This window comes from Trachypithecus francoisi, unplaced genomic scaffold, assembly GCF_009764315.1.
Source record: "Trachypithecus francoisi isolate TF-2019V2 unplaced genomic scaffold, Tfra_2.0 Lachesis_group10, whole genome shotgun sequence".
Taxonomy (NCBI): domain Eukaryota; kingdom Metazoa; phylum Chordata; class Mammalia; order Primates; family Cercopithecidae; genus Trachypithecus; species Trachypithecus francoisi.
Window position 1 is genome coordinate 78,229,060 of NW_022681455.1, and position 15,305 is coordinate 78,244,364.

At 46.0% G+C, this 15,305-nt stretch overlaps 1 protein-coding gene across 1 annotated transcript in view; it reads left to right on the top strand.

Annotated features, from left to right (window-relative positions):
* Nucleotides 1-11,525, top strand: part of UMOD (uromodulin) — a 14,007-nt gene extending 2,482 nt beyond the window's left edge. The window contains exons 2-7 of the mRNA XM_033219834.1: nucleotides 405-716; nucleotides 3,453-3,698; nucleotides 7,059-7,221; nucleotides 7,785-7,866; nucleotides 8,987-9,028; nucleotides 11,201-11,525. Coding sequence (XP_033075725.1) covers nucleotides 405-716; nucleotides 3,453-3,698; nucleotides 7,059-7,221; nucleotides 7,785-7,866; nucleotides 8,987-9,028; nucleotides 11,201-11,262 — 907 coding nt within the window. The 3' untranslated portion in view covers nucleotides 11,263-11,525. The remainder of the gene's footprint in view (nucleotides 1-404; nucleotides 717-3,452; nucleotides 3,699-7,058; nucleotides 7,222-7,784; nucleotides 7,867-8,986; nucleotides 9,029-11,200) is intronic.
* The last annotated feature ends 3,780 nt before the right edge of the window (nucleotides 11,526-15,305 follow it).

Below are 15,305 nucleotides of genomic sequence, written 5' to 3' on the forward strand. Positions count from 1 at the left end.
GTATTCCACTCAGGGTCTGGCACATGACATGTGCACATGAATGGTCATTGCTGTTGTAACTTTTTTTTCTAATTTATAAAGAAAAGATGATTAATTGTCTCATAGTTCAGGCTGTACAGGGAGTTTTTAACTGTTGTGGGATTTTTTTTTTTTGAGATGGAATCTCCCTCTGTTGCCCAGGCTGGAGTGCAGTGGCACGATCTTGGCTCATTGCAAGCTCTGCCTCCTGGGTTCAAGCGATTCTCCTGTCTCAGCCTCCTGAGTAGCTGGGATTACAGTCACCCGCCACCATGCCTGGCTACTTTTTTTTGTATTTTTAGTTCACCATATTGGTCAGGCTGGTCTCAAACTCCTGACCTCAGGTGATCCACCTGCTTCAGCCTCCCAATGTGCTGGGATTACAGGCATGAGCTACCGCGCCTGGCCACAGGCAGCTTTTTATCAAGGAGACTAGGAGAGCAGCTCACAAGTAGCCAGAGACCAGAAGATTTGGCTTTGAAGTCCTACTCAGATTCTCATGCCCCTTTCTCTCATCCCACCCCTACTCCCCCATTCCCTACAATACAGAGGAATGAAACCCACGCCACTTACAGCAACACCCTCTACCTGGCAGATGAGATCATCATCCGTGACCGCAACATCAAAATCAACTTTGCATGTTCCTACCCCCTGGACATGAAAGTCAGCCTGAAGACCTCTCTACAGCCAATGGTCAGGTGCGGCCAGAGAGGGTCCCTGAGGCCCCTAGACGATTCTACCCAAAAACCCCTTAACCATGAGCTTCTCTGTCAACTGCCACCCACAGGGAGCTGGGAGTGAGGATTGGGAATCAGGGTTGCCCAGTGGAAGAGTCAGGAATTCTGGAGCCCAGGTTCAAATCTAGACTTTGTCATAAGTGATGGTTATGCCCGGGCCAGTGGGGGACAGAGTCAGAGCACTGCCTGGTTCAAGCCCCAGCTCTGTCACTTACTAGTTGTATGAGCTTGAGTGAGTTGTTGAGCCTGGCTTTGCGAAGTTGACATCCCCTCTCCGGGTGTCAATATTTTCATCTGTGAAATAGGTTTGCCATACTTGTACCGCCTCTCTTAGAGTACAGCAGTACTCTAAGAATCAAATTATATGGGAGGATCGCTGGAGCCCAGGAATGGGAGGCTGCATTGAGCTATGACTGTGATGTGAATCAGAGTCAACCATTAAACTGATGTAGATGATTCCGAAGTGAATCAAATATTAGAGTCTCTACTTTTAAAAGCGGCAGGATGGTTGTGCCAGAGAGCAGGAAGGGTCTGAGTCCAGACTGCTGTGGAACTCTGGGCAAATCGTATTTCACATTTGGACCTCAACTTCCTTCCTTCTCTGTGAATGAAAGAAATTTGATTATAGAGGGATTTAAAACTTATGCTCTTTGCAAGTGTCTTGATAGGGGCCAAGGGAGGTGCCCTGGCAGAGTGCCTACAGGGGTAAACTCTTCATACTGGGTGCCACATAAGATTTTATGTCATTTTTTTAAAAAGGAACTGTTGCTAAATAAAATTGAAAATCTTCAACTAGGATGAATCACAGACCAATGATGGAAAAATAATAGTCGTAATAAGAAATAAGATTTATTGATTATTTATTTATTTATTTATTGAAATGGAGTCTCGCACTGTTGCCCAGGCTGGAGTTCAATGGCATGATCTTGGCTCACTGCAACTTCCACCTCCCAGGTTCCAGCAATTCTCCTGCCTCAGCCTCCCAAGTAGCTGGGATTACAGGTGCTCACCACCACATCCAGCTAAGTTTTGTATTTTTAGCAGAGACAGGGTTTCACCATGTTGGCCAGGTTGGTCTCAAACTCCTGTCCTCAGGCAATCCAGCCACCTTGGCCTCCCAAAGTGCTGGGATTACAGGCGTGAGCCACCGCGCCTTGCCAAGAACTAAGATTTATTGAGAGCTTACTATATCTCAGGCATTGTATCTGGTGTTCCGCCTGGGACATCTCATCAAACTCCTACAGCAGCCCTAGGCGACAAAAGTATTATTATTATTATTATTATTCCCATTATACTGATGTGGAAATTGAGGCTTACAGAAATCTGAGTGACTTACCCAAAGCTGTAAAGTCTAGCAGGTGATAGAGCTGGGATTCAGACATCAGATCCAGCGCCTCCACTTGACCATGACCTTCCCTTCGAAGCTTGCCCATAGTTTTCTGCTCTCTTGGCCAGCCAGACTCAGGAAAGGATGCTGGGCACTGATGAGGGTGCACAGCTGACTTGGAGGAAGAAGGGTGCTCATTGCAAGCTGGTGGCTGGAGCCTCACCTGGCCAAGCAATGTCCTGGAGCAATGTGGCCCTGTCCTCGGCCTGGTAGGCTCTGGGGAACAACAAGTGTGCCCACATCTCTCTGTTTTATGGTTTTGTTTTGTTTCGTTTTGTTAAGAATCTGGGTCTCACTCTGTCACCCAGGCTGGAGTACAGTGGCACAATCATAGCTCAATGCAACCTCGAATTTCTGGGCTCAAGCAATCCTCCCACCTCAGTCTCCCAGGTAGCTAGGACTACAGACACATGCCACCACCCTGGGCTATTTTTAAAAATATTTTTGTAGAGACAGGGTCTTGTTATGTGGACCAGGCTAGTCTTAAACTCCTGGCCTCAAATGATCCTCCTGTCTATGCCTCCTAAAGTATTGGGATTACAGGCGTGAGCCACAGCCCCTGGTCCCTCTCTCTGTCTTCAGTTAGACATCTCACCCCAGTCTTCACTGATAACTCAGTTCTCATCTGTAAAATGGACTTCCACATTTCGGAGTATTTCTCATGTGCCTTATTTCGTGAGGTATCAGCCTTACAATGTCCTTTGTTGGATCATCCAGTGAAGTTCACATCAGTGTGGCTGTTTTCAGTGTGGTTAAAAATAAATCATTTATAAAGCTCAGTCTTCTGCTGTAGATGTTAGTACATCACGATGGAGACCAGGATGCAAGTTGTAGGACTCATCATAGCTCAATCCCTTTTAACCTGTTCTAGATTGAGACTAAAGAAGGAATCCAGGTGTTTCTCTTAATAATTTGCTTTTTGCCATCTTGAAGGCTACAGGGGTAGCAAAGGCTATAGCGGTAGCAAGTGAGGGACTGGACGTGTTACTTGAGATGTGATTGATCCATAGACCAGCAGCATCAGCAGCATCCAGGCTGCTGGATGCTCAAGGTCTTGCATTGTCACAAATGCAGGACCTTGAGCCCCACCCCAAACTCACTAAATCAGAGCTTGCATTTTATCTAGATCCCAAGTTGACCTGTATGTACTTATTGCAGTTTGCAAAACAACGGTTGGTGGGTTCCAGTCTTATTGCTGGATAAAAATGCAAATAACTGCAAGGGAATGCCCAGGAATGCAAACCAGAGAAGGTGGCTCATCTGTGGATGTTCTCAGCCTGGTCCTTTCACCAACCCTTCTTCCCCGGCAGTGTCCTAAACATCAGAGTGGGCGGGACCGGCATGTTCACCGTGCGGATGGCCCTCTTCCAGAGCCCTTCCTACACGCAGCCCTATGAAGGCTCCTCCGTGACGCTGTCCACTGAGGCTTTTCTCTATGTGGGCACGATATTGGATGGGGGTGACGTGTCCCGATTTGCACTGCTCATGACCAACTGCTATGCCACGCCCAGTGGCAATGCCACGGACCCCCTGAAGTACTTCATCATCCAGGACAGGTAAGGCAAAGGTTCCTACATGGGAAATGGGAACCCACAGGTAGAATTAAGAGGGGGTCTTCGGACTTGGAAGAAGGAAAATTGCGTCATCTTTTTTTTTTTTTTTTTTTTTTTTTTTGAGACAGAGTCTCGCTCTGTTGCCAAGGCTGGAGAGCAATGGCGCGACCTCGGCTCACTGCAACCTCCACCTCCTGGGTTCAAGTGATTCTTCTGCCTCAGCCTCCCAAGTAGCTGGGATTACAGGCATAGGCCAGCATGTCTGGCTAATTTTTGTATTTTTAGTAGAGATGGGGTTTCACCATATTGACCAGGCTGATCTCGAACTCCTGGCCTCAAATGATCCACCTGTTTGGCCTCCCAAAGTGTTGGGATTACAGGCGTGAGCCACTGCGCCCAGCTGGAAAATCGCATCTTTATATTCATTACCCTGTAGCGGAGCCTTAGCATTCCCATACATTATAAATACAGGCAACAAACTACAGAAATATTAGCAGGTTGTGTGAAGTCATTTATGGTCATCAGTACTTTTTAGTTACTATAGCATTAGAATTTTCACTAGACCTTATTAATGAATTATCAAATACATATGTATTTGCAAATATATGTATTTATGTGTTATATATTGTATGCATTTAAAAATATTATTTCTGAAGAGAGATGTACAAGCTTCACCAGAGAGCTGAGTAGGGTTTACAATTCAAAAAATGATAAGAAACCAGATGGAAAGGCTTGCCCAGGGGGGCAGGCAGCCCAGCACCTGGGGGAGGAGTAAGGTGTGGGCATGGTTAGCCAAGGGCCAATTGAAACTAGGACACAAGTGTGCTACCTTTTACTCAAGAGGTACTCGATGACTATGAGTATTACCATGAGAAGGTGGTTCACTTTCTCATTCATAAGTTGAAAAGATATTTTGGAAGCTTGCTATGTGTTGGGTTCTGTGGACTTCACAGTAAATAGAAGGAACAAAAACCTCTGCCCTAATACATCTTATAGTCTAAAGGGGGAGGACAAACAATTAAATGAAAGTGAAATATGTAGTATGTTAATGACAAAGAGGTTATAGAAGAAACAAAGCAGGAGAAGGAGAGAGACATTTGCAATTTTAATTGCATTGTCAGAAAAAGCATTCCTGAGAGACAGTGGTCGGTTTCCATTAGGTTATCTTAGAGTCTGCCTGGTTATATCAAGGGAATATTTTCAGGTGAGTGCTAATGTGATGTTCATACTTCTTTGTTATCTGGAATCTCCCTTTGCAATAAAAACAAAGCAGAAGTCTGTTTCAGAGCATTTTACAATTAACAGTGTCTAACTCAAACTTAATACAACTCTTTTGTTGATCTTGTCCTCAATGTATGGGCCTGTTCTATTTTTATGGCAAATGATACTTGTCTGCCATTGGAAGTCATGACCTAAAGATTCTTCTAGAAAATAAATGTATTTCAGTAAAAAATACAAGCGGATTTCAAGAAAATTAGTAAGTAAAAAGTAATAGAGATGTTGAGACACACAGGAAAATGCTCATAAAGGTGGTATCTCAATAAAGAAAAAAAGAACTGAAATTTGGAAACTGTTGGCATGACCTTGATTGGAGTATCACAGAGATTTGGGTTCAAATCTTGCCTTTGTCATTTCTTAGTTTTAAGAAACAGGTCACTCATCTCTCTGGGTTTTTCTGTTCTCAGACATAAATGGGGAAAAATAATACCTGCTATGCTGGGATTTTAAAACTTGTTTTTCATGAGTATAAAAGTACAGCAGAGGGTCAGGCACTGTGGCTTATGCCTGTAATTCCAGCACTTTGGGAGGCTGAGGCAGGCGGATCTCCTGAGATCAGAAGTTCAAGACTAGCCTGGCCAACATGGTGAAGCCCATCTCTACTAAAAATACAAAAAAATTAGCCAGGCATGGTGGTGTGCACCTGTAATCCCAGCTACTTGGGAGGCTGAGGCAGGATAATAGCTTGAACCCGGAAGTCGGAGGTTGCAGTGAGCCGAGATCACACCATTGCACTACAGCCTGGGCAACAAGAGCAAAACTCAGCCTCAAAGAAAAAAAAAAGTACACCAGGGAAGCTGAGGCAGGTGGATCACGAGGTCAGGAGTTCAAGACCAACCTGGTCAACATGGTGAAACCCTGTCTCTACTAAAAATATAAGAATTAGCCAGGCATGGTGGCAAGCGCCTATAATCCCAGCTACTCAAGAGGCTGAGACAGGAGAATTGCTTGAACTGGGAGGCAGAGGTTGCAGTGAGCCAAGATCGTACCACTGCACTCCAGCCTGGGTGGCAAAGCAAGACTCCCTCTAAAAATAAAACAAAATAAAAGTACAGCAGGGACATTGTGGAAAACTTGGAAAGTTTTGAAACAGAAGCAGGAAAAAATGTAGGTTGTGTCTATGCGTTTCCATCTGGGTGTGTGTGGGAGCTGGGGTGAGAACTGCCAGTCTAGGATAGGTGTCAGAACATCACAAGGCACAAAGAGGAGATAAGTCAGGGAGATAGTGAAAGTGACTGGAGGGGACACATGAATGTCCAGGTTGGCTTGAGTACATGGAGCCCTCACAGGCCATACTGTTTGCCTTTCAGGAATTGGGTCCACTTAACCTCAGGGCTTTTCTTTTGCCAGGTGGAGTCTGCACTTTTGGGGCCAGATCTGAATTATGGGAGACACAGAGCTAAGAGTGAAAAACACTCCCAGAAGGTCCCTTCTCAGTTTTGCAGTCAGTGTTCAGCCTCCCTCGTAAATCACCTTTGAGGAAAGAGTGTGAATGGCAGAGAGAGTGCCCAGTTTGCCTCCCCAGAATGCCCATGGGTATCCTGACCCAGCCCAGCACACATGGGAGTCTCTGCATGCTCTATTTCGGGTTTCTCTTTGTAACTGTGTTTGGGCGCAATGGTGCATATGCGCAGATGGTTGCACATACTCCAATTTCATCAGTGGCTCTCGGTACCCAGAGGTTTCCATTGTTATAATTATACCACGCATATTGTAGATAGCACATAGCAGCTAATAATTTTTGAATGTAATTCCTGGGAAATCAGGAAGTGCTGACTTTTGGAGAGTTTCAGCTCTGCACTGATGACAGTTTCACTTTAGTATCAAATATATAAAGCACCTATGGCATGCTACACACAATTCTACACACTTTGAGAAATTAACTAGTTTAATCCTTACAGCTATCTTATCACGTGGGCTGCAATTATTTCCCATGTACACGTGGAGAAATTGAGGCACACGAGATTAAGTAAGTTGCCCAAGGTCACACAGCTAAAAGGTGACAGAGCAATATTTGAACCCAGGAAGTCTGACTCCAGAATCTTTGTTTAACCAACCACATGAAATGATGTGTAACCCTCCCAGATGCCCACAGACTAAAGACTCAACTATCCAAGTGGTGGAGAACGGGGAGTCCTCCCAAGGCCGATTTTCCGTCCAGATGTTCCGGTTTGCTGGAAACTATGACCTAGTCTATCTGCACTGTGAAGTCTATCTCTGTGACACCATGAATGAAAAGTGCAAGCCTGTGAGTCGCCTCCCCTCCCCCAACCCATCCCTTATAACCAAAGACATTTGGCCACAAAGAAAGCAAATCAATATTTCTTCCCTGTTTCCCGCTTTTACCACAGGGATAGAATGAGCAATAAGATGAGGTGGGTGTGGCTAGGCAGGAAACCTAAGCTGCCGGGAAAATCAGGTGGGATCTGTGAAGTGCGGCAGGCTGGTAAAAGCTCTGGCTTATCTGCAAGGTTGTGTTCAAATAACAGGAGCTGACATTTTTAAGCACTGTGTCCACTTTATTTGTGTTAGCTTTTAATGCTTCACAGTAACTCTATAAGGGAGGTATTACTAGTTCCCTTTCCTCATGAGGAGAGGGGCTCAGAGAACTTCAGTGGCTTGCCTGAGGTTATGCATCTGTCTAACAAATGGCAGAGCTGGGACATGCATGAACCCCAGTATACAGGTCTCCTAACAACTTCTGCCTGGGGCAGAAGGAGGCACCTGTGAGGTGGGCAGTCCACTCCATGTGGCAGAACCACATTCAGTCTCCTTCATGGAGGGTGTTTTTCTATTGCCCTCTCCCTGTAGACCTGCTCTGGGACCAGATTCCGAAGTGAGAGTGTCATAGACCAATCCCGTGTTCTGAACTTGGGTCCCATCACACGGAAAGGTAAGAGAACCACTCCCTCCTCAACATTCCTGGCTGGGAATGATCTCTGGAGAGGAAGAGGGATAACAGAGTCTGGCACCTGGGCACCTTACTGAACTCTGAAGAACTGGTAGCAAGTGGATCCTCTGGGGCAAGGTGGAATACAGACTGCCTTCCTTTTACTATTCCCATTCATTGCACAAATATGATTTGTGGATGAATGTGACACAGGACACAGGGGAGGCCAGACAGGCAGGAAGGAATGTAGATCATGCAGACATGTTTGCACACACATGAGGCCACATACATACATTCATATTTGTAGTAGATGTGTGCCTACTCTGTGTCTGGGGGTCTTGTGATGAGCAGAAGTAGATGGCCCTGCTCCTGTGGAGCCTGTGAATCCGTGAGGAAGGTGCCATTTGAATAATCCCATGTAGATGTGTGGGATCTGGGTGGTGCCAGTTGATCCATCAAGCGCAGGGTCTGCAATGTCTCAAGCACCGATCTTAGGAGTGGTTTAGGAAGGGTCAGAATCTTGTAACCTCCAGCTGCATGACTCCTAAACCATAATTTCTAATCTTGTAGCTAATTCCTTAGTTCTACAAAGGCAGTCTAGCCCCCAGACAAGAAGAAGGTTTGTTTTTGGAAAGGGCTGTTATCATCTTTGTTTTAAACTGTAAACTGAGTTCCTTCCAAAGTTAGTTCAGCTTACACCAAGAAAGGAACAAGGACAGCTTAAAAGTTAGAACGAAGATGAGGTCGGCTATGTTGCCTCTGTTTCACTGTCTCAGTCATAATTTTGCAAAGGTGGTTTCAAGAGTACAGCTTGGGCAAAGGGCCTGTGGCAGGAGGGAGCCTGGCCTGTTAAAGGAACTCACAGAAGGCCAGGGGAGTTGTGTGGGATGAGCTGCTGCAGACCTCGTGGGGCCTTGCAGTTCTTGCTAAGGGTTCGGACCTTTCTCCTGAAAGCAGTGAGAGCCTCTGATGGGTCTGAAGTAGGGGAGTAACATGATCAGACTTGGGTTTTGAAGAGGTAACTCTGGCTGTGAAGTGAAAAGTAGATTGAAGGGGTTTCTCCCAGGCTGCTTGCCAATCTTATGCATTCTTTTTTCACTGATCCTTCTGTTTTTCTCCAAAGGTGTCCAGGCCACAGTCTCAAGAGCTGCTTTTAGCAGCTTGGGTAAGTTCAGGTCCTCTCTGCAGTGGGACCTGTTCCAGAACTCTCCTGGGGGTTTCTATCTGTTAACTGTTAATGCTTCATAGCACCTCTATAAGGAAGGTGTTACTAGCTCTGTTTTCTAAATGAGGAGAGTGGCTCAGAGAACCTGAGGGGTTCTACTGAGATCATGCATTTATCTATTAATTGCTAGAGCTGGGACGTGTGCTCCAGTATACAGATCACTTACTTTATACACACACTTATTACAAACTTGTACCCAAAGGATATGCACACGCTCCAGATCTGCATCTTGGGCACTTACTGAAGCTCCAAGGCTCCTAACACATTTTTCTAGATTCATTCAATAGGTAACAAATAGGCCGGGTGCAGTGGCTCTTGCCTGTAATCCCAGCACTTGGGGAGGCCAAAGTGGGTGGATCACGAGGTTAAGAGATCGAGACCATCCTGGCCAACATGGTGAAACCCCATCTCTACTAAAAATACAAAAGTTAGCTGGGTGTGGTGGTGCATGCCTGTAGTCCCAGCTACTTGGCAGGCTGAGGCAGGAGAATTGCTTGAACCTGGGAGGCAGAGGTTGCAGTGAGCCAAGATCGCACCACTGCACTCCAGTCTAGCAAAAAAGAAAGACTCCATCTCAAAAAAAAAAAAAAAAATTGGTGACAAATATTTCTTGAGTGCTACTATGTGCCAAGAACCATGTTTAGTTCTGGGGTGAACACAACATACAAGAAACCCTACTTCTCTGCTTCTTCTTTGCTCTTCTGACTGCCTGGGGTCCCAGGGTGTGCTGAAGGTCTGGACTTGAGTTCTGAAGAGGCAACTGTATCTATGGAAATGCCTGGGGTGCCTGGACCTAGGGCTGTACACATGCACACATACCTATGCTGTGTCCCAGTAGTACATATGTGCACACAGACACAGGCATGCGCAGATAAGCACTTGAGAATGTAGGTCATCCAGACATGTTTGCCCACACACACAAGGTCACATACATGCATTCATATTTGCATGTACAGATGCACAGAAAGCTGCAATTGTCTGCATGCATATTTGTGTGTGCAGACGTACACACACTTATTGGAAACCTGTACCCAAAGGATATGAACATACCCCGGATCTGTATCTTGGGCACTTCCTGCAGCTCCAAGGCTCCTCTCTGACACCTTTTCCTAGATTCATTCAATAGGCGATGAATATTCATTGAGTAATACTATGTGCCAAGAACCATGCTTAGTATTGCGGTGAATACAACGACCAAACAAGAAACCCTACTTCTCTGCTTCTTTGCTTTTCTGACCACAAAGGCCAGGGACAAGTGGCATTTTTATGGCCACCTGTCCCTGGCCTTTGTGGTCAGAAAAGCAGATAAAAAAATGCATTTTTATGGCCATTTTATGGCCACCATTTTTATGGCTACTGAATTGTCTAAAAATCTAGGTGAAAAGCAAATCTATGCAACAGCTACTGGTATCTGGATCCAAGGAAGTTCTTACACTAACCTGGCTTTTTTTTTTTTTTTTTTTGAAGTGGGGTCTGCTCTGTCACCCAGGCTGGAGTGCAGTGGCACAATCTTGGCTCACTGTAACCTCCACCTCCTGGGTTCAAGCAACTCTTCTGCCTCAGCCTCCCCAGTAGCTGGAACTACAGGCGTGCACCACCATGCTCGACTAATTTTTGTATTTTCTAATAGAGATGGGGTTTCTCCGTGTGGCTAGGCTGGTCTTGAACTCCTGACCTCAGGTGATCCGCCTGCCTTGGCCTCCCAAAATTCTGGGATTAAAAGTGTGAGCCACCCCACCCAGCTAACTGGGCATTTGACCTGAACTAGTTCAGCCCAGTACTGGTGAGCTCAGAGATGGAGAGTCACAGCACTCCTAAGAGGTTTGCCCTCTGTGACTATCCCCTAAGGTCTCTAAGGATGGTTGAGTAGGTTGGGCACTGTACAAGAGTGCCCTTTGAGGAGGTACCAAGCCTAGTGCCAGAGGAAAGACTACCTTTTTCAAATCAGTCCACCTTTTTCAGGGCAGATAAAGAGGAAGCTTCATTTTTCAAGGAGACCAGCCCAGAGAGGGGGTCCTCTTCTGATTGGTCAGTCTAGAGGAGGCAGCTTATGTTAATTTGCACAGAAGTACAGTAGTACTAGCAGTTGCCCTGTAACTGTTTTCTTTTCAGGACTCCTGAAAGTCTGGCTGCCTCTGCTTCTCTCGGCCACCTTGACCCTGACTTTTCAGTGACTGACAGCAGAAAGCCCTGTGCTCCGTGGCTGCCGTCTCACTTCCTGCTGGGCAGGCGGCACGATGTAGGCCAGTGCTCCAGCCACAGAAAAGAAAGTTCATGCTTTGGTCAGCCTGCCTTCTTTTCTCCCCTTTAATCCTGGCTGTTGAGAAACAGCTTGTGTCTTTAAATGCTGCTTGTTCTCAAAATGGGACTTGTGATGGTGTACCTGAGGCCCCCATCTCCTTAAAGAGTGTGGCAAAATAATGAGTTTTAAATCTCAGTCTTTGAAGTCATCCATTCATTCAACAAGTATTTACTGAACTCTACCATGTAGGCACGATGTATGGTGCTAAGGATCCCATGGTGGGAAAACATAGCCCCCCACCCTGTCCTCATAGAGTTCACAGTCTGCTCAGTGAGACCGGGTTCTGCTGTGTGACCTTACACAATGTCTCTGAGCTTCATCCATTTATTCATTCGTATTTGCTGAGCATGTACTATGTGCCAGGCACTATGTGCTAGATGCCAGGGATATAGCAGTGAACAAGCCAGACACAATCCCTGCCCCCCTGGAATCTCCTCTCTGGTAGGAGAGAGAACTTGAACAAGTAATTGTAAGTAGGTCAGACATTTCAGAAATGAGAGCATAGGCCAGGCACGGTGGCTCGCACCTGTAATCCCGGCACTTTGGGAGGCCCAGGCCGTGGTGGTGATTGCTTGAGCCCAGGAGTTTGAGATCAGCCTGGACAACATGGCAAGACCCCACCCCTACAAAAAAGAATTTAAAAATTAGCTGGGCATGGTATCACGTGCCTGTAGTCCCAGCTACTCAGGAGGCCGAGGAGGGAGAATCTCTTGACCCTGGGAGGTTGAGGCTGCAGTGAGCTGAGATTATGCCAATGCACCCTAGCTTGAGTGACAGAGCAAGACTCTGTCATAAAAAAAAAAAAAAAAGGAAAAATAAATGATTGTATACCAGGGCCTGCTGGTTCTGTATCATGGAGACAATAGTGATGTCCTCAGAGGATTAGTTCAGTTTTCCAGAAACATTTATCTGAGAATGTTATATGTGCCAGGCACTGTTCTAGGTGCCGGAAAACACTGATGAATAAGACAGACAATTAAATATTGATGAGTTAGTCCCTGCTTCCAGGAGTCTCCCAGTCCTTAGGGGTAATAAAGAGTAAGCAAGTCAAGGTCAGGTACCTGGAATGTCCTCAGGACTCCCTCCAATCATTGGGCATCTCCCTCCCAATCCAGAAGATTCCCTGGAAAACCAACTCCCAGGGACACAACAAGAGTAGAAAAGAGAACAATGATCCCCATTAGTAGGGAATGCTTTGTGGGGTGTGGGGGTCCTCCAGGATGCGGCGGCTGGTTCCAGCAGACCCAGATACCCCACGAGTCTCTGGACTTCTGTGCCAAGTGGATAGAAGAAAGCCAGTTTCAATGGGAACTCTCTGCTCTGCTACCAGCTGCTTCCCTGGACTCCAGCTGTGGCTTTTCAGGAGAGGCCAAGGCCCTCCTTGGTACATTATCAGAACTTTCTGATCCCAGGGAAATCCACACGTGTGTATCAGCAAATGGGGGCTGCTAGGGCAGTGTGTCTTAAGTCAAGGGGCCTGTTATCACACAGACGTGCACAGAAAACCTTGACATAAGAGCTTTGTGGAGGAAGACTATGGGCTGATCCCAGCCCCTGTCCACTGTCAGGCCATGGTCAGTTGGTGGCTGATGGTGTACGCATCCATCTGTGCTTGCACTCCAATACAACAGAACATAAAGGAAAAATCTGGGCCAAGATCAATAAAGACAAGGACCAAAGACAAGAGCTGGGATAAAAAGAAAGCACATCAGAATTACTCCTTCAGTCCCTCGGTTCTTTTTCTTTGCCTTTCTTGTTTTCTATCGATTATCCAGCTCAATATGTTCAACAGATATTTTGGGCATAAGTTCAATGCCAGGCAATATTATATGTACCATGGAAACAGCAAATAATCAAACGAGAGCCCTTGCTGGTAGAGAGCTTACATTTAAAAGGCAGATACATTTAAACAGCAACTATGTGCAACGTGATAGATGGTGACAAGTCCTGAGGGGGATGAAAAAGCAAGGATGAGGGATAGAGCAATGTGGGTGTTATTTGACATAAAATGACCAGAGAAAGTCCCTCTGCTGAGCAGAGGCTAAAAGAAGTAAAGGAGTGAACCAGGGGCATATCTGAAGAGCATTGCAGGCAGTCGGAATAGCAGGTGCAAAGGTCCTGAGGTAGGATCTTGTGTCTTTCCTGCAAGGCTCACTGCCTACACTTGGACAGCCATAAGTTTGAGGAATTGCTCACTGCAGAGGGTCTGGGAGTGCTTTTTATGAATTTGTCCATGTGTTTACTCAAGAAGTACTTACTAGGTACTGATTAGGACTGCAGAGACAGGCTCTTGGTCCACAGATATCTTTTATTTATTTATATATTTATTCATTTATTTATTTTTAATTTTTTTTTGACAGAGTCTCACTCTGTTGCCCAGTCTGGAGTGCAGTGGTGTGATCTCAGCTCACTGTAACCTCCACCTCCTGGGTTCAAGTGATTCTTCTGCCTCAGCCTCCTGAGTAGCTGGGACTATAGGCGTGCACCACCATGCCCTGGTAATTTTTGTATTTTTAGTAGAGATGGTGTTTCACCATGTTGCCCAGGCTGGCCTTGAACTCCTGACCTCAAGTGATCTGCCCACCTTGGCCTCCCAAAGTGCTGGGATGAGCCATCACACCTGGCCTCTGTCCACAAAGATCTTAACAGCCTTCAGAGGTAGACAATAAGTTGGCAGGTGAGTGTAATTGGAATCAGCCCTGTGAGGCCTAGGAGCAGAGAAGAGGAGTACTGCTGGAGTTAGGAAAGGCTTCCTGGAAGAGGTGATAATGTAGGGGGAGGCTGGGTGAAGAGTGATATAGGCTGAGGGAATAGAGTATGCAAAGGCTTGAAGATGAGGAGGAGGCCAGACAACCACAAATTATAGCAAGATGCTGCCTCTACAAAACAATTTAAAAATTAGCCAGATGTGGTGGCCAACAACCGTAGTCCCAGCTACTCAGGAGGCTGAGGTGGGAGGATTATTTGAGCCCAGGAGATCAAGGCTGCAGTGAGCCTATGATCACGTGACTACACTCTAGCCTGGGCAACAGAGCAAGACCCTTGCTCAAAAAAAAATTACCTTCATAAGGAATGGTGGCCCGAATCTGGATTGGTGAGGTGGAGATGGAGAAGAAAGGATTATTGGAAATGGGGGCAGAGGGAGAAAGGAAGGAGCTTAGAAAGGAAGAGGCCAAGTTTCCAGCTTGGATGACTGGGAGGGGAGTGGCACCTTTGACTAAAATAGATTATACAATGAGGAGGAGGAGATTTAGGGGACTTGATGAGCTCAGTGTTGCACTTGCTGAGTTTGAGGTGTCTCAAGCATCTCAGCGGCAGTGAGAGGTTCGGCAATCAATAGGTAGATGGAACTAAAGTTCAAGGGAGTAGCGAAAGCTGGGGATACAGATTCAGAACTCAGCAGCCTGGAGATGGTATGTGAAACCATGAGATAACTTGATACCTCCCAGGGAGAGTTTATGAAGTGACAAGAAAAATGGGACCTAACCAGCATTCTTAGGGACAGGATCTTGTAGCAACAGAACAGAAATCTCCAAGTAGAAATAGGAGAATCAAGAAAATACTATCATGCGGAGTCAAGGAAATGCAAGGTACCCGGAAAAAGCAGTAGGCAAATCCAATCACAAAGGAGCAGAAACAAACTACCCAGTGGATTTGGCTGTAAAGTTGGAGCTGCATGGTTCAGATTGGAATGGAGAGGCCAGAAGAAGGGTGGAGGAACTGACTTTGAAAAGGAGGAAGATCGCCTTATTAAAAGTTGAAGGGGGAAAAAGTGGAGGACGGAGACTAGTATTTATATGTTTATAGGGAAAGGAGCAAGGTCAGCTGTTGTGGCCTAAATTGTTTTTGAAGTAGGGTACAAGATATCTGCTGAGAAAGGTGGTGTGAGTGGGTGATGATAGCTGCAGAGACCAT